Source organism: Pholis gunnellus (assembly GCF_910591455.1).
Source record: "Pholis gunnellus genome assembly, chromosome: 23".
Taxonomy (NCBI): Eukaryota; Metazoa; Chordata; class Actinopteri; order Perciformes; family Pholidae; genus Pholis; species Pholis gunnellus.
The window spans coordinates 4,407,891-4,430,348 of NC_136550.1; the positions used below are offsets into that span (position 1 = coordinate 4,407,891).

At 47.3% G+C, this 22,458-nt stretch overlaps 1 protein-coding gene across 3 annotated transcripts; it reads left to right on the forward strand.

The window, feature by feature from the left end:
• The first annotated feature begins 4,608 nt into the window (after positions 1–4,608).
• Positions 4,609–21,976, forward strand: clcn3 (chloride channel 3). Of its 3 annotated transcripts, none has more exons than XM_079184526.1 (14): positions 4,609–4,909; positions 11,009–11,169; positions 11,912–12,011; positions 12,274–12,461; positions 12,592–12,714; positions 13,347–13,553; positions 13,671–13,751; positions 13,858–14,110; positions 14,416–14,708; positions 14,793–14,979; positions 15,072–15,470; positions 15,555–15,771; positions 16,869–16,944; positions 19,476–21,976. In XM_079184526.1, exons 2-14 carry the CDS (start codon positions 11,023–11,025, stop codon positions 19,650–19,652), a joined length of 2,448 nt encoding a protein of 815 aa, XP_079040652.1. In that variant the 5' UTR covers positions 4,609–4,909; positions 11,009–11,022; the 3' UTR covers positions 19,653–21,976. The 3 variants fall into 3 exon arrangements, with proteins under 3 accessions (XP_079040652.1, XP_079040651.1, XP_079040653.1); XM_079184525.1 differs by lacking the exon at positions 4,609–4,909 and adding an exon at positions 5,626–5,774; XM_079184527.1 differs by lacking the exons at positions 4,609–4,909; positions 16,869–16,944 and adding an exon at positions 5,626–5,774.
• The last annotated feature ends 482 nt before the right edge of the window (positions 21,977–22,458 follow it).

A 22,458-nucleotide genomic window follows, 5' to 3' on the forward strand; every position in this document is an offset into this window, starting at 1 on the left:
CACACACACACACAGACACACACTGAAGGTTTACTTGAATGGCTGCATTTCTGTCACTGCATGGCTGCAGGCCTGACATGTATTATTCATATTTCAGCATTCATTTTGTAAATGTAGGAGCTTCCCCTGTCTTCTGTGGGGCTTGTTGTGTTTTATTATTTTAATATGTTTTACTTCAGTGTCTCCCCCTCTTAGAGACAGCAGCATATATTGACTGATATTCAGTTTTCCCTGTGTGTTGTTTTCTCAGACTGACACCACCACATGGCTGCACAGCTCCAGGAGTTAGTCAGGGCCCACGTGTTGCTAATTGTGATGACTGAGCGCTCCCTGTAGCGTTGGAGCTGGTGTACGCTGGATGTTTTTGATCCATGTATCGATCGCCACGTTGTCTTCTACAGGAGGAGGTGTGAGCCTGTCGGTTAGAGGGAGGGCAATAAAAAAACCCTGCTGAGTCACGTCCCGGCAACGGTCGCCTGGGCAACACCTCCATAGTGACCAGCCGGAGGAAGATAACGGCCCTCGTTGTTCAACTTTAGTTGCGTAACATCAGCGGTCCCCGCAACGTTTGGTTCACCTCGCTGTTGATTATGCTGCCGTTATCGACCGCCACACACACACACACACATGCAGAGACGCAGACAAACACACACACACACGCACACATACACACACACAGCTTATCCACGTCCTCTATCCACGGAATCTGACTGGTCGGATAGTAGCTCCTCAATAATCAACATAATTAGTGTTTTGATTACTGTTGCAAACATGTGAAGGGAAACATGAATAAGTGTACTGCAGGCTTTTCATAATTATAGCTTTCTGTTCAGAGAAGCAGCACAAAAGACGACGAGTCTAATTAAAGCAGCCATCGTTAAGAGGCTCAGAAGCTTCATATCAGAGCTGTCTGTCTGCAGGAGCGAGTCCTAAAACCTGGACGTGTTTAGTATTTTTGCCCCTCCGGTTCCCTCGTCTCAAAGTCAATGTTTTTTGGAGGTTAAATGCCTGAAATAAGGTCTGTGGGTAACGCACGCTTTAGAGATTTTAACGTCTACAACATAAAATACATTCCCACTTGTGGATTTTGCCTCTCTAACATGCTGAACAATCGTCCGCCTTCAGCTTAGTTGTGTCAGTGTAAAGTCATGCTGCTGTGGTGCAGTTTGTTCACAGCGCAACGTTAGCTGTTTACTTCTGCCGACTGCAATAACACTTTGAAAAATCCTAAAAGTGGTGTTCATTTGTGACGATTGTCTTGAAGAGAACATTTTTGCCGTGATTTAAGAATCAGGAGGGGCTTAAAGATAACCTTTCTCCAAATCATGATGACTGCACGATTCTTCAGTGCAACTAGAAGTCAAAGGGCAACCTAGACGACCCCGGCCTCCAGATCCACTCTGCAAACGAGCTGAATTAGATTTCCTGGCTGCTGCCGATCTGATATCGCTCAAAGAGAAGTCCTGTCTCTTGGTGAATCACGGGGAGAGTTTCTCTTCCCCCTCTTTGCCTCACATTAGAGAGAGTTTGCGCCAAAGAGGATTAACGGTGTTCGGAGAGGCCTTTTGTTCATGAGAGCTTGTGGCGTTGCCGTCATAACAAAGTGTCTGGATTTATTTGTTAGAGGAGAGCGACTTTCACCGCAACACCCTATACATCTGAATTAGAGCTTGAACTCTGAATTGTTTCACGTTTCTTTGAGAAATCCACTTCCTAAATCAGTCTAGCTGACTCCAACGTTTCTTATTCTTCACTTCCTTTTCATCGTGCTGCAGGAGAAAGAACAAGTATGAAGTCTAATCCATTCAGGTCGATATGAAGGGAGTTTATAAATCCTCCATTGCTCTATATCTTCAGAGATATGGAGCCGCCCGTCAGACCGTAAAGGATTAGTGAAGATCAGTCAGGCGGCGGCACATTAAATGTCTATCTGTCTCCTAAACTCTCCTCCTCTTTGTTACTTTGAGACGGATATTCTATAAATATCTTCAGGTTATCTTCTCATTTTCATGACATTGTGCTCGGGCAGGATCCGTTCAGGTCACACATTCCGGTGTAGTTTCCACCTCCTCCACAGGGGGGCGGTGTTTGAGCACAGCTGAGGTGCTGTGTTGACTCCGCTCTGCTCTGTAACCATCCTCCCATGCTGAAAACACATCTTCAAACTTTATGAATAATCTAAAAAGAAAGGAACAAATTAAGAAACAAAGAAGTATAAAAAGCTGTAAAGCTCATTCCTGGTTATATGCACTACTTCCCTAACGGGAATTCAGATATTTTTAGATTTTATTGTGTTGAAATAACTTTTATAGCATTTTTTAAATTGCAGACAAACTCCCTGAACTGTGACCAGTTTACCTCATTATATTCTCTTTTTAATTAGTACCAGATTACTTAGTTTTTTAAAGGAAAAGTCGAGAAACGTATTCAGAAATCGCGTTTCAAAAGGAAAGGGCGTCAGTGTCATAGCTGAGAGATCGACTGTCATGTCGGCTGCTGGGCTCCGTAGCCCACTAGTGATGACTCACAGCTGGACTGTGTTCTCGTTCCGCTCCTTGGATCTCTGCTGAAGTGGTCCAGATGTTTGTTCTCGATCACTCCACCTCCTCGCTGACGGTTCATCTTAAACTCTGATGGATGTCCTGAGTCCCTTCCCTCTCATTCCGTCCACACCTCGTTCCCTTTTGTGTGTTACTTCATCTCCCATCACCGGTTATAAAACAATACTGTGACAATTTCTCTTGTAAGAAAATAGACAAAACTTGCTCTTTTGGTTTCCCAGTGAAGACACCAGTTGCCTGATTCTCCAAATATAACTGGACAGATATTGTGACGGATGATTGTTTGTTTGTCTTGAGAGAAAGCTCTGGAAGCCGGTTCTGTTTTGGTGTTTTTTTTGCCGGACCATAAATGTATGTACGACTATAACCTCTCCATCACGGCCTCACCGAGCGCCCGTCTGTCAGTGCGCACGTTACCATCCCACCCTGACCCACTCCACCTGGCAGACTCTCTAATCCAGCATCCTCACAACACGGTGTGTGTGTGTGTGTGTGTGTGTGTATCTCCACCACTCCCCTCCTTCCCTCCCTCCCTCCTTATCATCCAGGGCACCGGTGTGTTGCTAAATGGAGTCGGAGCAGCTGTACCACAGAGGCTACTGCAGGAACAGCTACAACAGCATCGCCAGCGCCAGCAGCGACGAGGAGCTGCTGGATGGAGCCGGCGCCATCATGGACTTCCACACCACCGAGGACGACAACCTGCTGGATGGGGACGCTGCCTCCCCAGGTAGGGAGAACAGGACACCTCCAAATCCCCCTACCCCCCACCCCCTCCCACCCCCCAAGCTGTTTGATTGGTCCTGGACCTTTGTGCGCTTCCTCTGCGTGACCCGGGGCCTGACGAAAACAAACCCGATAGGACCTTTCCTTGAACTCTCAGTGAGCTTCCCACCGATTCTCCCCGTTGCCGCGTCTTCACCGCCGATGTCGGGACGCATCAAGTGTGTGTTCGCTCGTGTGTGTGTGTTGCTGTCGCTCTGCCATCTGCCCCCCCACCACCTCCCCACCTTTCCACCCCATCATCTCCATCCACACCCATCAGCTGCTCTACGTGCCGTCTTGTCACACCCTGCAGACGCCGTCATGAATGGTTATAAAACTATTAAATATTTAAATGGAAGATGAATATGGCTGTAAACAGCCAAAGGCTCTTTGCATTGTCCAGTTAAACACCAATTAATGAATTGCTTTATAACCATTTTTAAGGCTCTCTAAGGACAGTTTGTTTTTGAGTATTTTAAGTTGTTTTTATGTTTTGCACACCTCACTTTTCTTGTCTTAAGTTCTGCAACAATGACTAAACGTTTGCTCTGCTCCTGGTTCCTGTTGATTCTCCTGTTTCCATCCACTAGCTTGAACCTGGTCACCTTTGTACTCTCCACTCTATGTGTGCTTTGGCTTTGCTCCTTGTTCCTCCTCTTCCTTTGTCTCTTGGCTTACGTGGATTGGTCTCTCCTGTCAGGTGGCAATGACATTCATTCATTCATTCATAGTTAGACGGCTACTACGAGTGATCTCTGCCGTGCCTTCATCCTCCCCTGGCTGCCATCCATGCTCCATGATTACAGTCATTCCTGTCATTCCACTGCAGTCACCTGTTTCTCATTCATTCACAAACTCCGTGGCGCTCTTTGACGGATACATCTGGCGTCCCATCGACATCCCATCTGCAGCTTCCTGTTTGTTGCTCCTCGTCTTGAGTCAAAAAACACTGGCTCGCGGCGGATTGGACAGAAAGCACAAAGGTTGTTGTCGGAGGAAATCGTTGATTTCCAAATGTTGAAGGAATCTGAACAGCTGTTAACCAGGTTGTAACAAAGGCCAGCAATCCTTTACAGCCACTGCTGTATCTGGCTCCACCTTTATTTGTGTGTGACACCCGTAGGTGCTCCGACATTCCCATGAACCAGTTTGGCTTCCAGCCCGTGTGAGCTCTAGCGTTTCAGGAAATCCCTGTAGGCCTGGGTGGTTTCTCCCTTGAAGCCGGTGTGCCTCCCGGGGCTATTTCTGTGTGCAGTAGTGAGGGAGTGGGTTAACTGGAGAGCTTGTAAAGCCCTCCTCCGGGTGAGCACGGGGTCTGGTGCTCCCGTGGAGTCTGTTTTCTAAAACTTCTTTTTGTTTGCTTGGAGGAAGGAAAGCTTTGGGAACTACGGGTCCTTGAACTGAAAGAGATTCAGTGTTCTGTTTCCTTTTTAACTCGCTGGATTACATAAACTCTGGAGAATTTTTCGGCTTCAAACTTCATGTTGTTTTTCCGCCGGTTTGACGTCCTGACTGGGACTTGTGGAGCAGTGACGGTAACACACTATGGCTGACCTCACCTGTGTCAGGAGCCCTGCTGAGAGGTAAGGGAGCACGGAGGTCTCACATATGACGGACTGCTTATAGTGAAGACAAAGTTACAGCGTGTGAAGAATCCGGGTCCCGTTCTTTAGGCCTGGAGGCTGCATTGTTTCATACGTTTACAAAACACCCTCTGTCTCGCTTTTGATTATTTAACCCTTGAAATCCGCTTCAGTTCAGATGGGTTGGAAAGTAGAAATTGAAGAAAGCATTTTTCACAGAAAGGGGGAAAAACCCAAAGTCTCAGTTTAGCATTATATTAGATAAAGAAAGCAGCAAAGTCAACTGATTGACTTCTATTTTCAGCTCTATTTCTCTATTATCCACAGCAGAACTTCCAGTACTTCTTACTTTACCCCCCCCCCCCCCCCCCCCCTGCACTTGCTCAGAATAGAATACTCCATTATAGAGCTTGCCCTATCAAGCACACACCCCTCTGGCCCGCCAGCATGGTCTCTCCCATCTGATCTCCCCTAGTAACCGACCGGACTGGTGTGCTCGTCTTTCCCTTTGAGTGTGTGTGTGTGTGTGGTGACATCATCAGTCAGCTGCTGCAGTGGAGGGAGAGTGAGAGAGAGAGAGAGAAAGAAAGGGAGGGGGAGGGAGAGGGAGAGAGAGGACACACACACACACACACTCTCTTTCTCTTCCACTCAAACACACACACACACACACTCACTCACAGCCCCTCTTGTCTTCCTCTGGTAAACATGGCAGCGGCGGCACAGTGCGTAGTGAAGCCTAGCTTAGCTTAGCTTAGCCTAGCCTCAGCTGTCAACATGGAGGAGGAGGACGCAGCGGCCGACCCCTATCTGCCCTACGACGGGGGAGGGGACACCATCCCCCTGCAGGAGATCCCTAAAAGAGGTACGCCACGTCCTCTCCTTCTTCTTCTTTTCCTCCCTCTTCCCCTCCGTTTCCCTCCTTTCCTCACGCTGCTGTGATGACGGAGGCCATCCTCCTCCTCCTCCTCCTCCTCCTCCTCCTTCTTGGACAGTGAGTGCATGTCGCCATACGGTGGCTTCACCATGTTATTGGCGTCTGAAATCAGGGTGCCAGTATGGATTTGAAAGCTATCGACTGCATGTTCCTTGGGAGCAAAACAGCCACCTGCCCAGCTCACCATTCACCTCTCTGTAGATGATCAACCAGCAGTGTGTGCATGTGTGTGGGTGTGTGTGCACGGCAGCCAGAGATAATGAGATAAAGAGGGAGTGTGAAGGCTTGTGCTCGGGCCTGTAAGCAGCAGCGACTGAAGGCAGACACCATGGGCATCCATTTTAATTCCCCCCCCACACACACACACAGACAGAGAGTGAGAGAGGCACAGTCAAGGCTTTGGAACGGGATGTTCAGTAGACGTAGGCCGTGTGTCGTTGAGGAGTCCGACACCTGTTGGCCAGATTCAGGCCGCCGCCGCCTTACATCACATCACCCATAACGAGGTCCTCGGGGGGGGTGACGGCGTGCTGTCATCATGTTGTGCCTGCTTGTTTCCCTCCCGTGTGGCCTTCTGGGGGTTTTCTTTCACTTGCCCGTGCGTAGGTTCCTACAGGCCTTGTTGGATTTCTTACGGTGAGCGAGCAGAGACAAAAGGCCCCCAGTGAGGCCACTTTGTCCAAAGGGATGTCCCTGAATCCAAGCTGCTCTCCTTGCAGACGCACAGCGTCCTCTCCTTTCTCGAAATCTTCGTCACAAGAGGACCACATCCAACCGCACATCCACCCCATTATATATATACCTCTACCTATTATTATATATGTTTCTGTGACAGTTTCCTGCTTTAATAACCCGTAAACCTCGTCATAGTGTTCGTACAATTCAAGGTCAGTTACCTTAAACACTGTGTCCTGGTCTCAACTGTCCTGAAACCATCACGTCATTATGTAAACAAACACAGGTGGGCTTTTTTTTTCAGACTTTGATTCCACCAGTCTGGTCAACAGGCCCGGCGTCTGTCTATAACCGGGGCTTGTCGGCCTGTAAGGAGGGTTGTCGGGGTCAGTTTATGAAGCCGATCACATGACTGCTGAGCAGACTAACCCGACTCCAACCGGGCTGATCCCAGGTCGGCCCAGCCAGCCGCCTTTCCTAAAGCTCTCTGATCAGATTTACTCAGCAGTAGTAGAGTAAACACAAAGGAACGCTGGAAACCTGGAATGTCTCCACCCCGCTAGACACAGAATCCACCCTCATTGATCACAGCGACACAGGAAGGCTGCGTCATCGTCGTCATTTAGAGAAGCGCCGTTCTTGACCTGCGTGTGCACTGACGTGGCTGTTTCTCCCTGATGAACAGAATCGCCGCGTCGCTGCTCTAATGGGGAAAGAAAGCGAAGCCTCATCTTCACACGTGTGTCTTTCTGTCAGTGCGGCGCGATGCTGGCTAAAGCGCTCGTAACGCAGTCGCTTTTTGGTGCTTTCTGTTTTCCTCGGCGTCACCCTGATGGGTGCCAGTAGTGAAGCATCATCAGGATGGTCTGATACCCTTTCCAAATAAGCCATTCTGATCCTAACATGTTGCAGTAGTTGCTTCAGTGTTATCGTTGTGCTGTGTCGTCTTCACAGTCTTTCACAGGTACAAATGTATTCAAACCAATGAAATCACACATTACAAGCACTCAGTTTGCAGCACGAATATGTTCATTGGCACCAGACTTTTGCAGAAATCTTAAGTTAAATGTTTTGGCACATATTTTTGTGTCTGTGTCAGCATTTCTGCTTCTACTTTACGTATAGTGCGCTTCCTAGTGGATATCCTGTTGGTTTGCCATCAAGTTCGTTCCACTTTCGACATCGAGAGGCTCACTTTATGATGGGTAGTGATTCTTTAAATAGAGAATGAGTGAATTCTGTCATGTACATGAAGGAATTTGTTACACACACACCTTAAAGGTTCCAAGAAGACCGTAGAGTCACTGCCGTCACCATGAAAATGGCAAAGAAATCAATATAAACTGCATTCTCTTCAGTCCATATCAACCCCATGTGATTATTCAGTAAACGGTTTAGATCCAGCACACTTTTATACCCTGTTCTGGTCTCTGTGCCCGCTTCCTTTGGACCAAGAGACCCTCCTAGCAGCTGGATGTACAAAGTCATGATGCTCATTAAGTAACCAGCCACGCTTCGAGTTTAAGACTTGGGAATTGGCCTTTTTTTTTTACAGTTTTCACCAGAAGTAATTGTGAAACTGAGATAGAGAAGTATCCAAGCATGCATTTTGAACCAACCAGCGAGGCAACTCTTGTCATTTTTGTTGCACAACATCCAATTCCGTTTTTACTTGCAACATGTTCAACTAAAATATGAATAAATAAATGTTTCCCTCAATAAACCAGAATCCAAAGCAGCCACAAGACATGTCGCACATTTCTTAAGGGAGTACGTTTATTCTGACTGAAGCGGCTCCCTCTCTTGTGCTTACTGTGCAGATGTGCAAACTGATGACTCGAAGGAAAGTCGGTCTTACAACCACGTAAACATTTCCTTTGAAATAGTTTGTTTGGGGTTTTGTTTTTTTGCCCACAGATGTCCAGTCTTTCTGTTGATATGTTCAAAAAAAGGTCAGATCTCAGTCCTGTCCGAAAATACAGACCTCCATATCAGACTTCCCTGCATCCCCTTCACACACACACACACACACACACACACACACACTATGCCTGGACATCTCTGCCAAGCCTGGCGCTCTCACTGCTGCTGACTGTTCAACAGTTGCGTACACACACTCCCTTCCTCCTCTCTGAACAGGATGCTCTCTCACCGAACTTATTTCTCCTCTCCGAACATCAAAGGCCCCCCGATAAGAGCTAATAAGCTGCACTTTCTTTTTCAAAGGCCGTGTCATGGCCCACATTGGTAGTGTGGGGAAACGGGGTTTATCTTCCGCTTATGTCTCAGTTATTGAGGATAAAAACAATGAAAACTAAGATGTATGTGATCTGATACAAAGCTCATTTATTATATATGGTAATACCTTTTGTGTTGTTGCTGCAGTGTAGTGATGCTGGGGGAGGATGCAGATGCATTGGTGTCATTGTATGATCTGTTTTAAGGGATTTTTAATGTTTATTTAAAGGGTTACCATCTATGAATGAGGCCTTGTTCGCCGGTCATGCCTCTCTGCTCCAGTTGTAGTTATGCTCAGGAGATTATAGATGCATTGTGGACTGGAATGTGTACGTTTGCTGCTCAAACGGCATTAGTATTAATCCCAGTGTGTCGTTACTCTCGGACACATTTCTGCTTCCACATCTCGCGTGAGAGCCGCTGAATGAGAGCACGTTGAAGGTGCTTTTGTTTCAGATCACACCGGTCACAAAATGACATGCAGGGAGCGGAATTAACATTTGAAGTTTTACCATTTTTTGTTTGCGTTCTCTACGCTTAAGTGGCTTTTTGGCAGGAAACCAACAAGGCATTCATTGGTTCCTTTCTTCTTCTTTTTTTACTCTACGGTTATCTTTATCTGATGGTTGAATTTCTACCCTCGGTCACATCCTCTGCTGTCAACATCAGTGTCTTATCACAGGATGCTGCAAAGCTCGGCAGCGACGCGCCGGACTGATGTGTAACGGACCGCGTCGAGACGGACCGTTACAAACCGACCGTGTAAGAGCGTTTGACGTCGGTTTCAAAGGGCGAACCGGAAATATTTGTTTAGGGAAACAAACATTTGTTTGTCTTCCGGTAATTTCAATTGCAGTTCTTCTAAGGATCACTCAACACTTTCACACAGCGACATAAGACTTGTTTTCTAGCTCGTATCTCTTGTTCCTGTGGTAAACGTTCTGCTATCTCTTGGTAAACGTCAAAATTGTACCTCATCCTCTGACGTCTGATCTCTCCAAGTGATAAACTGAACATGTATTCCCCCTTTTGAAGGTATAAATGTGTCGCATTACAGAAGCTTTAAATGATGCTTTTAACCATATTTGTACGAGTGGATACTTACTTTGTTCGGTGCGTTCACAGAGCAGCGTTTGTCACTATTGAGCTTCTGTTAACACATCGTAGTTACACCTGTTTTCATATTAAAGAATCTGATATTTCTGAATGTGCACAGACAGGAGAAACAAGTTGTGATGCGTCACGTAATCCTTCGGACAATTGCAGTATGTTCCGACTGTTGCTCTCTTGTTGTCTCCCTTTTGTCCGTGTTACACACTGAACTGCCTTTGTGTTGCAGATAAAGACGTCTCGCATATTTGCGTCGTCACAAGTGGGAGGATTTCAAATGTCAAATGATCAAACGTGTGCCAGTGCAAGTTAAAGTTGATGAGATGATGATGATTTTGGTTATCCCCTTGTTGTCTCAGAGCTATAACATAGATTTTCTAATCATGCAGCCAGGAAAGCCACGCACATCCTGTGAGGTTTTCCGGATAACGGGCAGAGATAATTCTCCTTTCTCCTCGCTCTGTTATATTGTGTGTGTGTGTGTGTGTGTGTGTGCTGATGTGAGTCTTATGTTTTGCTCACCCTTTTTATTGAATCTGTGCATCCCTCCAGCCGGACCAGATCCGATCAACCAGAGACATTCAGTGTCTCATGCTGTTGTTATGAGCGTTAGATAATAATCTATTTATAGTACCTGGACAGCGTGTGCATTGTGTGCTTTGTTGTTTCATGCGATAACGCAGCCTCCGCTGTGACTAATCGTACTCATGTCGAAGTCATTACTGAACTAACCCAATAACTTACGGGCAGTCACGCTGTCTGGCAGCCTAGAGGCCGATGATGAGACATCCAGGTTCTTTATTTAGGGCTTCAAGAAAAAGCCTGAACAGCTGTTAAGGTTGAGCAGCTTACTTCACCGCGAAGGCTCCTGCGTAGGTGTGTGGATAAAAGTTGCCCCCCCCCCGTACATTTCAGGGTATAGTTTACGCATCCAAATGTTCTGGCGGTGCAGATAAATGTCAACTCCCTCGTTGCTTTTCGTTCCACATGAGGTGATGGACTGCAGGCCTTGCAGGAGCTGTGTCGTTATCTCTCAGCAGTGACTGTGTGCTTTCTCTCATGTACTGTGTAGGATCGCGATAGCGCTACGTTGTTGTACCGTGAGCTCGCTCTCATCGCCCTTTCTTTTCCCCCCTCAGGGTCTAACTACGTCATGTCTAACGGGGGCGGGGCGCCCAGCACCACCACCCACCTGCTGGACTTCCTAGAGGAGCCCATCCCGGGTGTGGGGACCTACGACGACTTCCACACCATCGACTGGGTCCGTGAGAAGTGCAAGGACCGCGAGAGGCACCGGAAGGTGAGGAGGCCGAGGCCCGGCTGAAGATATTTCACCTCAACCGTCTCAGTCTGCTTCATACCAGCTAGTGTGTACGACGTGTCCAGTGTCCTCGTAGTTTCTGCCTTATTGCAGTTCTTAAAGCCACATTGGCGAAAAACAGATCCTCTGCTGAACAGGAAGTGATGTATAACACAGTTCCTGTGGCGCAACAGTTTGTTTGGGTTGCACAAATGGTGGGTAACTGGGTAGTTATGCAGCATCAGCAGTTCTAGATAAGGGGAATAGTTCAATCAACCTACAGAAGCTGCAACAATCAACAGAAAATCCAAAGATGCATCGTTCAATATCTACAAAATTAAGACATTTAGTTTTTCACTAGCATCTCTCGAGTGAATCAGAAAATAGACTGTCTGCTTCTTGCCCTTCATGTCCAGGTCACAACCTCTCTCTGTTTATCCAAATATTGACTCAACGTTGCAGCGTACGCGCTCTCCTGGAAATGATAGCTCTGAGAATTTGAATGTTATTTGAATACTCGAACACGGTTTTACCTGCTTTACAGGAATGTTATCGTTTTGTTGAAGCAACAGTGGAAACGCAGCCACGGGAGTAGATAACTGAATTGCTTATCATTGGGGAGGAGTTATAAACCTTTGACCTACTTGCATTACTTCCACTATAAGTCAAGATTATAAATGTAGTTTTCTGTGTTGTTTATGTATTGCATTTAGCTTTTATTTAACTGTTGTGTGTTTTTTAGATCAACAGCAAGAAGAAGGATTCGGCATGGGAGTTCACAAAGAGCCTGTACGACGCCTGGTCCGGTTGGCTGGTGGTGACGCTCACTGGCTTGGCCTCAGGTAACACACACATGCACACAAACAACACAAACACACTCCCGGTATCTCCTCTGCTGGTGACTCTCTCATATGCTTTGCCTCGGGCAGCTCGCGCTCAGTCTCTCTCTGTTTCTCCGTCTTTTGCCCTCATTATGTTATATTATATTAAAGAAATGGTAGCCTAGCAAGCTAACTCCTCCTCTTCTTCCACTTCCTCTCTCTCCTCCCTGCCTTCACCCCTTCACCCCTCCTTTCCTCCCTGGTTCCCTTCTCCCGTCGCCAGGTGCTTTGGCTGGCCTGATTGACATTGCTGCCGATTGGTTGAACGACCTGAAGGAGGGCGTGTGCCTGAGCGCCATGTGGTTCAACCACGAGCAGTGCTGCTGGACGTCCAACGAGACCACCTTCGCTGAGCGGGACAAGTGCCCCCAGTGGAAGAGCTGGGCTGAGCTAATACTGGGGCAGGCCGAGGTAGACTTAACACGTTAGGGACGTCATCGCCGCTACCGCAGCCTCAAAACGTCCTCCCGTGTTTACAGTCAAATGTACATTTACACGAGTTTGAAGGAGTTGACGCCTCTACTTCCTCTCCTCTCTGCAGGGCCCCGGCTCGTACATCATGAACTACTTCATGTACACCTACTGGGCTCTGTCCTTCGCCTTCCTGGCTGTCTGTCTGGTCAAGGTGTTCGCTCCCTACGCCTGCGGCTCGGGGATCCCTGAGGTGAGGAAAAAAAAAACTTTTTCAGGTACACTTGAAAGACGCTCGCAGCTGCATGCAGGGACCTTATTTACACCTCTTGTGGGGAAACTCCAACATCCAAGAGAGTTTGCTTTCAAGCAACATTTCAAACATTTCTTTTTTTTGACAGATATTCATTCGGTAAAATTTGTCTTTGTTAAGTCACACAGCCCCAAAATACTTTCAACCACAGAGCAAACTAATGAGGTTAGCAGGCTCTCTGTTTCAGAGTGAGGGAACGAGCTTGTGCACGTTATTGATGTTCTGCTTCTATCTCTCGGGGTTTTCTCATTTTCTCATGACCAATCAATTCGCTCTGGGTGACAGGAACTCAAAGTAGCACATGAAATAGAAAGCCTATAAATCTCTGCAGCTGCCTCCGTGAAAGCGGTCTAATTAGTCCCGTGTACTCTCTGGGGTCCTCGAGGCGTGTCTTCATTCGTATGGGGTTTCCCTTTAATGTCGTAAAGGGACTTCAAATTGTTCACTCAGTGGGCAGCAGGGAGATGTGACCGGTTTGGAGAAGAAAAAAAAAGCCGTTTTGAGTGGAAAATCCAACCTACCCTTGTAGCTAGACTTCATTTTGAATCTTTACCTCTTCCTCTACTCCCCAGATCAAAACCATCCTGAGTGGGTTCATCATCCGGGGCTACCTGGGCAAGTGGACCCTGTTGATCAAGACGATCACTCTGGTTCTGGCCGTGGCGTCCGGCCTCAGCCTGGGGAAGGAGGGCCCCCTGGTCCACGTGGCCTGCTGCTGTGGGAACATCTTCTCCTACCTGTTCCCCAAGTACAGCAAGAACGAGGCCAAGAAACGAGAGGTGGGAGAGAAGAAAATGAAGTCGATGTTTTTCAGCTGCGACATTAAATTGTCTGACAGTCTTTTGATTTTTTTCATTATTAAGATACATTGAGGTGCGTTTGTTTTGTTCTCTCAGGTTCTCTCGGCTGCGTCGGCGGCCGGGGTGTCCGTTGCTTTTGGAGCCCCGATTGGAGGAGTGCTCTTCAGCTTGGAGGAGGTACACTTCACGTCGACTGTTGAACTCACAGTAACGCTCACTCTAGATGGCAGGATGACGATTTAAAGTGATCATCTCTCTCTCGCTCTCTCTCTCTCTCGTCCAGGTGAGCTACTACTTCCCCCTCAAGACGCTGTGGCGCTCCTTCTTCGCCGCCCTGGTGGCGGCCTTCGTCCTGCGCTCCATCAACCCGTTTGGGAACAGCCGCCTGGTGCTGTTCTACGTGGAGTACCACACGCCGTGGTACCTGTTTGAGCTCATCCCTTTCATCCTCCTGGGAGTGTTCGGAGGCCTCTGGGGCGCCTTCTTCATCCGAGCCAACATCGCTTGGTGCCGGCGGCGCAAGTCGACGCGCTTCGGCAAGTATTTCATATTTAGGGATGTGTCAGCCAGCTCAGGTCTCGAAGATGACTAAGGATGTTGAAGTTCTCTCGCAAGCAGTCATTAGAAACACTTCAGGTGGTAAGAGAGGGACATATGGAGAGGATTTTATACACAGAATTCCCTTGTTTTGTTTCCATAGACCATCATTAGAAACATATTAGGGATCTCTTAATGCCTCTGAATGAAAATGCATCAGTATGTGATTGGAGGTCCAGGTTAAAGGCCCGGCATGCTTAACCGCCTCACACATTGTAACATGTTGCATTGTCCGTGTCTTTAGGCAAGTACCCGGTGTTGGAGGTGATCTTGGTGGCGGCCATCACGGCCATAGTTGCTTTCCCGAACCCGTACACCCGCCAGAACACCAGCGAGCTAATAAAGGAGCTGTTCACCGACTGCGGCCCGCTGGAGTCCTCGCAGCTCTGCCAGTACCGCAGCCAGATGAACGGCAGCAAGGCCTTCACCGACAACCCCAACAAGCCGGCAGGGCCCGGCGTCTACGCCGCCATGTGGCAGCTGTGCCTGGCGCTCATCTTCAAAATCATCATGACCATATTCACCTTTGGACTCAAGGTGATGCCTGGATGTTTGTTCCTAACGGGGGTGCCGCAGATGTCTTTATCAACACTAACGCCACTTCCTGTCTCTCGTCCGTAGGTGCCGTCGGGTTTGTTCATCCCCAGCATGGCCATCGGGGCGATCGCTGGGCGAATCGTCGGCATCGCCGTGGAGCAGCTGGCGTACTATCACCACGACTGGTTCATGTTCAGAGAGTGGTGCGAGGTGGGAGCCGACTGCGTCACTCCGGGGCTCTACGCCATGGTGGGGGCCGCGGCATGTCTGGGTGAGTCAGCGGATTACAAAGCGATGGTGTATACCAAAAGTGAGATTTCTTCAGCTCGAGGTGTGTTCATGTTCATGTCTTACTCTCTTCAGGCGGTGTGACCCGAATGACCGTCTCCCTGGTCGTCATCGTCTTCGAGCTGACCGGCGGGTTGGAGTACATCGTCCCCCTCATGGCCGCCGTCATGACCAGCAAATGGGTGGGCGACGCGTTCGGCCGCGAGGGGATCTACGAGGCCCACATCCGTCTGAACGGGTACCCGTTCCTGGACGCCAAGGAGGAATTCACGCACATCACGCTGGCCAGGGAGGTGATGAGGCCTCGACGCAGCGACCCGCCGTTAGCGGTGCTGACGCAGGACGACCTGACGGTGGAGGAGCTGCAGAGCACCATCAATGAAACCAGTTATAATGGTTTCCCTGTGATCGTGTCCAAGGAGTCCCAGAGGCTGGTGGGCTTCGCTCTGCGCAGGGACATCAATATCGCTATAGGTAAGTGAACTTCCTTCTCCGCACAGGAACGGTACTCGGTAAGGCGCAGCCTTTTTGATCCTGGTGTCTTTTTCTCGTCTACAGAAAATGCTCGTCGCAAGCAGGAGGGCATCATGCTGAACTCCAGGGTGTACTTCACCCAGCACGCGCCCACCCTGCCGGCCGACAGCCCCCGGCCCCTCAAACTGCGCTCCATCCTTGACATGAGTCCCTTCACGGTCACCGACCACACGCCCATGGAGATCGTGGTGGACATCTTCAGAAAGATGGGGCTGCGCCAGTGTCTGGTCACTCACAACGGGTAAGTAGGAAGTTAAAATCGTCCAAAGAGGAAGGGATGTGCTGTAAGAACGGAAGGTAAATCCTTCTCGCATCCTTTTTTTTTTCTTCTTCTGGTGCTGTTATGATTGACTCACCCGTCTGAGGTCGACAAACTTTCCACCGACATGTACACACTGACCGGTGTTGCATGGGCTCTAAAAACCCTGGATTTCCCCTGTAATCTGCATGGCCTGGCCTAACCGCTGTGCTGCACCTCCCTTACCCCCCCACACCGAGCAATAACTGAGCTGCCGAGACTAACTAACTACATAACAGGTGTCGCGTTGGGAAATATAGTTAATAACGTCTGTTGATGTGTGCTCTCATTCTGAGAAGTGATAAAGACACTAGTTGAGAACGGTTTCTACAAGACGTATTGTGTTCAATACTCCTTTATTCACAGATCACTGTGACAATCGGTTTGTTTTCATTTACGTCCTTATGTTGAACTATTGTTATTAACTTTTAAAGGCACACGTTATTCTATATTTTTACTTTCTGTCAATAAATCTGATTATACAACCAAAGAGGATAAGCTATATACATTTTTGATAGACAGACAACACTTACTAGGATTAATTAATTGCCGTCGTGTTTTATTTTCATCGGATTTATTGACAGTAAGAAAAATATCACGAGACGTATTTTTTAACAAGTTTCCATCCAAATTTTGTGCAATTTTTCAAACAAATTTCCAGAAAATCTGCAAAATAACACACAAATAAAAGTGCATCCTGTTGTGTGAGTATTGGGAATCCCGTGCATCGAGATAAATCGTTACATAATGACTTTAACCTTCAGATTAAAGACGTAATAGTTTAATAGATGAGTCATAAACGATCCATCACTATACATGCAAAGTTCATTTATAACACTACGTTTTGTTGTTTTTGTGTCAGTTGAGTTACATTTTGAGTTCTATTTCATTTACGTTAAGTTGCGACCTGTTATGTATGTTTGTGTGCTGCTGCTGTCTGTTCTCTCCCTGTCTCTCTTCTGTTTGTTGGTTTTCTTTATTTGTTGTTGTTGTTGTTTGTTTTTTTGGGCAGTTTACCGAGTAACGAGTGTGTGTTACAGGATTGTTTTGGGCATCATCACAAAGAAGAATATATTAGAGCATCTGGAGGAGCTCAAGCAGCACAAGGAGCCCCTGGTGACTAGCCCCACCCCTTTACACATGTGACCCCCCCCCCCCTCCCACACTTTCGCACCTGTCTCGTAGGCTCCGCCTCTTAAGAGGGCTGCATGAAACTGTTGACAGTTCCCGGCTACACATTTAGCCGTCCTCCTCCTCTTCTTCTCTCACCTGCTGTTTGCTCTCTGTTGTTCATGGGTTGGTTTGGTGTGGATTCACCTCTTAGTCGTCCATCGTAGAGAAACATCTGTAGCTAGACGCCCTCTGGCCTCCATCTTCATCGCCGGCTGCAGTCTTCACCAGTCATCCTATGTAGAAGTGCTTCCTTGTGTTTTTCCGGGTCCTGCAATGTCGGACCTCTCTGGGGGAACTGTCACCCGCGTCACTCCAGAGCCCCTTTCAGACATGTGCCTCGTTAACGGAACTATGCTGGCACATTCAACACTTTGACGTTAACGTTGCGACGGCGCTCTCTACCAGCATTGTTTCCCTGCTTCCATGTCTGAAACGGGCTCAGTAGAGTAGAGCAGCTTTGCAACTCATCCCCATTAAAGTGCATCTGTAGCTCCCGTAGCTTCTGCTGCTTAGTGTTGTGTGAGCTGCGTCATGCTAGCACCTTTTTAACAAGATGTCCACCAAACGTCTTTCTCATTAGCTGTGGTGTCGCTGTGATTTATCTTCCGTAGACTCCGCAGTAGATGTAACATGCACGTCTTGTAAGTTGTGCGTTTCCCCATCTTCCTCTCACACACCAGTCATTTCATTTTGAGAATTCACCCTCAATTTTCTACCTTCATTATTGACTGCTTTTTCTTCTTCTTTTGTGTTTTTGTTTTTAAACCCCCCCCCCCCCCCCCCCCCTCTCGGCCGCTCCGTTTCGCCCTGGTTCTCCACAGATTGGCGGCATCTGACTCGTCGCCTTTACACCCACTTGGCGAGTAGCTAGCGGACCACCGTTGTCTTCCTATCTTTAGAGGGTGTTTGTTTCTAGGAGGGAGGGAGAGGGAGCAGGCCTCTAGTGACGCCACTCATCCCCGTGTTTCCCCTCATCCTGTAGCGGTAGTGAGCGCTGTGGTGCAGTGACGTCCTGTTGACTGGTGCTGGTATAGTGATAACCTCAATGAAGTAATTACTAATCCCGGGCTTTAACCCGCCAGTGTTTCCTCTTCGCCAGCCGTGTCCTGTCCCCTTATCTTCTAATAGAAACGTTGATTTACCTTATTTATTCTGAAACACACACGCAGTTCACTCTCCAGGATTTGACCATATAAACCGCTCTGGACTCTGCTGGCTGACGAGGAATGTTGCGTTCACTGACCCTTCACAGTCTGATCTGCACCCGGCATCCCGAGCGCTTTACGACTGCTCTTGTTTATTTCTCTGTTTGTTTGTTTTTTTTAAAATAAGCGAGACAGTCGTAGATCTCAGCAGCTCACCCCGGGTCTGATCTGTGTGTCGTCTCCAGTGTGTTTTTGATTTCTCCTGTTGCTCCCGTAGCTGTAGCGCTAATGCCCCGTACAGGTCAACTCCTCTCCCTCAGACTTGGGTTCAAATGGGTTCTTTTCTCACTTTGTTTGCACTTTATTGTCTTGTTTTTAGGGTTCAAATGAAGCTGAAAGTCTAGTGAATACATGAACATATGACAGTGTTAAAACAAAGCCTCCTGAGCTTTTCGTTGGACCCAGCTCTGCTCCCCTCTGGCTCTGTAGCAGCTTCAGACGCTTCTCTTCACTTGACCTCAGACTACGTTTCCAGCTGCGTTCAAGAGCACAAGAATCCTGTTTAAACAGCTGGCGAAGTCAAAGCCATTTTACATTTACGCAGCCCGCGATGTGCTCTTGAATCGGCAGGATGAACGTTGAGTATTTAGAGACGTGTAACTGATGTGCTTTGATAGGAGAGGGAGAAGAAGAAGGAGGCGGCTCCGTCACACGAGTCAGAAATCTTGTTCCATAAGAAACACAAAAGTAGCAGATTGATAAGTTCTAATATCATTAAAAGCGGTACATCCTTAAAGATGAAACACCCGTCTCCACATCCATCCTCTTAAAAAGCTTTCTGACTCCTGTGACGAGGTCGTCTCCTCTTCTCCTTCTCAGAGGTTCTAACTCTTCTCCACGTCCTGTTCACTACTTCCTGTCTCCTTGTAGGATCGAGGTTTTCCTTCCTTGTCAGCCTTTTTGGACCGATATCATAGACCGGTTGTGGCAGCGTGTGAAACGGCACCCTTCCCTCCGGTAGTTTGGTGCCGTTTCAGACCTGCTCTCACTCCTTTTTTTTCCCCTTCTGGTTACTCACTCACTCCTCTCCTGCGGCTCACTTTTGTTTCCTCAGGGACTCGTGTTTTTGTTGGCTTTCCGATCGATCAATGTCCAGAAATGTATTTCATGATTCCAATAAATCCATTTTAAATCTCGCCATTTGACCCAAACTTGCCAACAAAAGCATGACGTTTTCTCTCCTTCACTCCAAAGCACCGGCACCTCCTCACTCCTCTAACCCTCCTCCTTTCTCTCGTTCCTCCCTCCCTCCTTTGTCTCCCTCTGCAGGCGGCTTCTTGGTATTATCACAAAAAAAGATATCCTCCGTCACATGGCTCAAATGGCAAACCTAGATCCCGAGTCCATCATGTTCAACTGATCCGCTCCTTCCAGGACGGCCGGGGGGGAGGAGGAGGGGACGACAGCGAGGAGGAGGTGCACCTCCTGGACGGCTCCAATCTCTGACATTCGGACCCCGTTTTGTCTTTTTAGTTTCCAGCTCTGTAGACCCTGGACAATGCGGACTGACTGTGGCCCCCAGAGACTTACCGGCCGTGCGCGATAGCAGACCTAATATGAGACTTTGTTATCGTGATCCTGGTCTGCTGAGGACACACGGAGTTCACGGGTTGACGGCAAACACATGAGGAATGCACTTTTTACACACAAACACACGCGTACAAAATCACACAAAAAAAACACACTTTTGCACTCGCAGACACCTCAGACATGCATGCGCTCTCTTCACATACACATAACCTGTAAAGAGACACCCATTTGCACTCTTCATGTGCCTCACCCTTGTCTCCGCTGAGGTCGTGGTAGACGTCGCCTGGCAGGGGTCAAAGGTCAGAATGAACCGCCGACGAGGGACGCGATGAGGGACCTTGAAACCTCCCAGGCGTCTGTTCAAGTAAACTCACTTTCCTCTTCCCCAGACCCGTCCGTCCTCCAGAGAAATACATTGTTTACCTGTGATTTAAGTGTGTGTGTGTGAGAACTTGTGTGTGTGTGTGTGTGTGTGTGTGTGTGTGTGTCACCTAGCGCCACTACATTCCAGCCAGGTTACCATTGGAACTGAGAGGACGTGCACCTGCTCCTCACCTCGTCCCTACAAAATGTGGCAGAAAGCCTCAAACGCATGGCTGCTTCTCCCGGTGCACGTTGGTCTAGATGGAAAGGCTTTAACAAGGGTGTGTGTGTGTGTGTATATGTGTGTGTGTGTGTTGGGGGTCAGAAATCGATGGGTACTGTATTTCAAGAAGAAAAATGTTCCCTGTCAGAAGGAAAAGAAACGGAAAAAGTAAGACCCTTGTGAGCATGTGATTTCCTTTCTGAGCCAGCTTCAGGTGTGTGTGTGTGTGTGTGTGTGTGTGTGTGCGTGCGTGTGCGTGTGTGCGTGCGTCATTCTTGTTGAGTCACTCAGTGTGAAGGCAGGTCGAGTGTGTACGTAAAGGAAACAAACAAAAAAAAGAAAAAGTGTCCGTTGAGTTCTTCTGTGTTCTCTGTTACAGGAAACTAAATATATCAACTTTAATTTTTCTCCTCAAAGTCTGACTCTTGCTATTCTTTAGACCTTTGATCGTGCTGTAATCAATGAAGTTTTTATGGCTTGAAGGAAAACAAAACTGGAAATCTGCACTGATTTGAGTGCGTGGTGGCGGTGACTTTTCTTCCTCTGAAGTCTGTCCACGTCTTCGGGTAATAACGTCTTTTTATTTTCAAGCAAGAATTAGTGTTTGTCATATATTATATTCCCCTTTTACTTTATCAGAGGAAACACTCCAGCTATCAAAAATGTTCCACTCACTGAAAAACAAAATGTAAAGAGATATTGTATCTTATCGCACGTTGATTAAATGGCATTTCCCAACAGTTGATAATGTTTGATTTGAGCCACAGTGTGAGCCGGATGAGTTGAAATAGACAATAATAACACTTTGCTTTAAAATGACAAGATACAGGAAATCAAATCCAATATAAGCGGTCACTAAATGTTCAAACAAAAACACATTGAGATTTTGAAAGGTTTGGATAAATACCCCAAATTAACGTCTCTTAAGTTGCTTGTTTTGCCTGCTATAATTCCTCACATTTTATATATTATAAATCAACATAAATAATTAAGAGTTGAAGACCCACAGACCAGTGGACCTTAATTAGAAGAGTGTTTTGGTCAGCTGCTGTTTCCGAGGTCAGGAATCATCTTTTGAGCTTTTGTGTAGAGCAACATGTGTGATGTCATATCCTGTCAATCATCTCACCACCACTGATGTAAAACAAACCTGGCAAAAAAACACCTGTATTTGAATCCCCCAAAACTGAAAAAGAAACACCTGCTACTCCCACATGCATTTCCCACTTTGTCCTCAGAACACGTAACGTGTCGCGGTCGTTTTTTTAGTGCAAACGATGAAGGAATTGAAGTGATGGAGAGATGATGAAGCGGGGACAAACGGTAGCACTTTACCTGTGAAGTGGCAGCAGTGTGTGTATATGTGTGTGTGTGTGTGTGTGAGTGAGAGGAAGGTCGGGTTCATCCTGTGTACTTGTTTCCGTCATGTTTCTACAGGCAGCAGAACATTTGTTAACCGGTGGTGTTGCCTAACATTGTGTTTCATACTGATCTCGATGTTTTCTCCTTTTCTTTCTTTAATTTATGGGTAGTGTCGATAGAGTTGTGCATTATTATGAAGAATCTTATGTATGATTACATTGATTGTTTGATTGTACATTTAAAACAAAAATATGTAAAGATTACATTTTTGGTTTAAAATTAAAAGGAACAAAACGTGGCACAGGGTGGTGGTCTTGGTGCTTAAAGGTGCAGTGTGTGTGTGGGGGGGGGGGGGGGTTGGCGACATCTAGTGGTGAGGTTGCAGATTGCAACGGAGACTTCTCCTGTGGGCCGAGCGTGTCAGAGCGTGTCCATTCTAGGCTACCGTAGAAAAATGGCGGACGTATGTGGACACAAACGGCTCATTCTAAGGTAACAAAAACACGATTCTTATCTTCACGTGATTACACACTAAAGAAAACACTTGTTAATATTCTATCTGCCAATAGATTCCTCTAAATACACACTGTACCTTAATTGTTTGCTTTTATTGGGTATTACAATTTTACAATACTGGTGGCAACAAGATATCCATATTTCCAAAATAATTTCCACTCAAGATCCACTTACTTGCTTGTTTCTGGAGCTTTTGACTGCATCGTGTGGTCTTCATCAGTAGATAGGTTTGCTGCTCTTTTCAAGGTCCAGAATAAA

What these genes read in the sequence shown, in the direction of transcription:
- clcn3 (XM_079184525.1), top strand. Translation starts at nt 5,687, where the DNA reads ATGGAGGAGGAGGACGCAGCGGCCGACCCCTATCTGCCCTACGACGGG. An exon ending in ACCGCGAGAGGCACCGGAAG is followed by an intron (nt 11,170 to 11,911) that starts GTGAGGAGGCCG and finishes TGTGTTTTTTAG; the next exon opens with ATCAACAGCAAGAAGAAGGA. An exon ending in TAATACTGGGGCAGGCCGAG is followed by an intron (nt 12,462 to 12,591) that starts GTAGACTTAACA and finishes TCCTCTCTGCAG; the next exon opens with GGCCCCGGCTCGTACATCAT.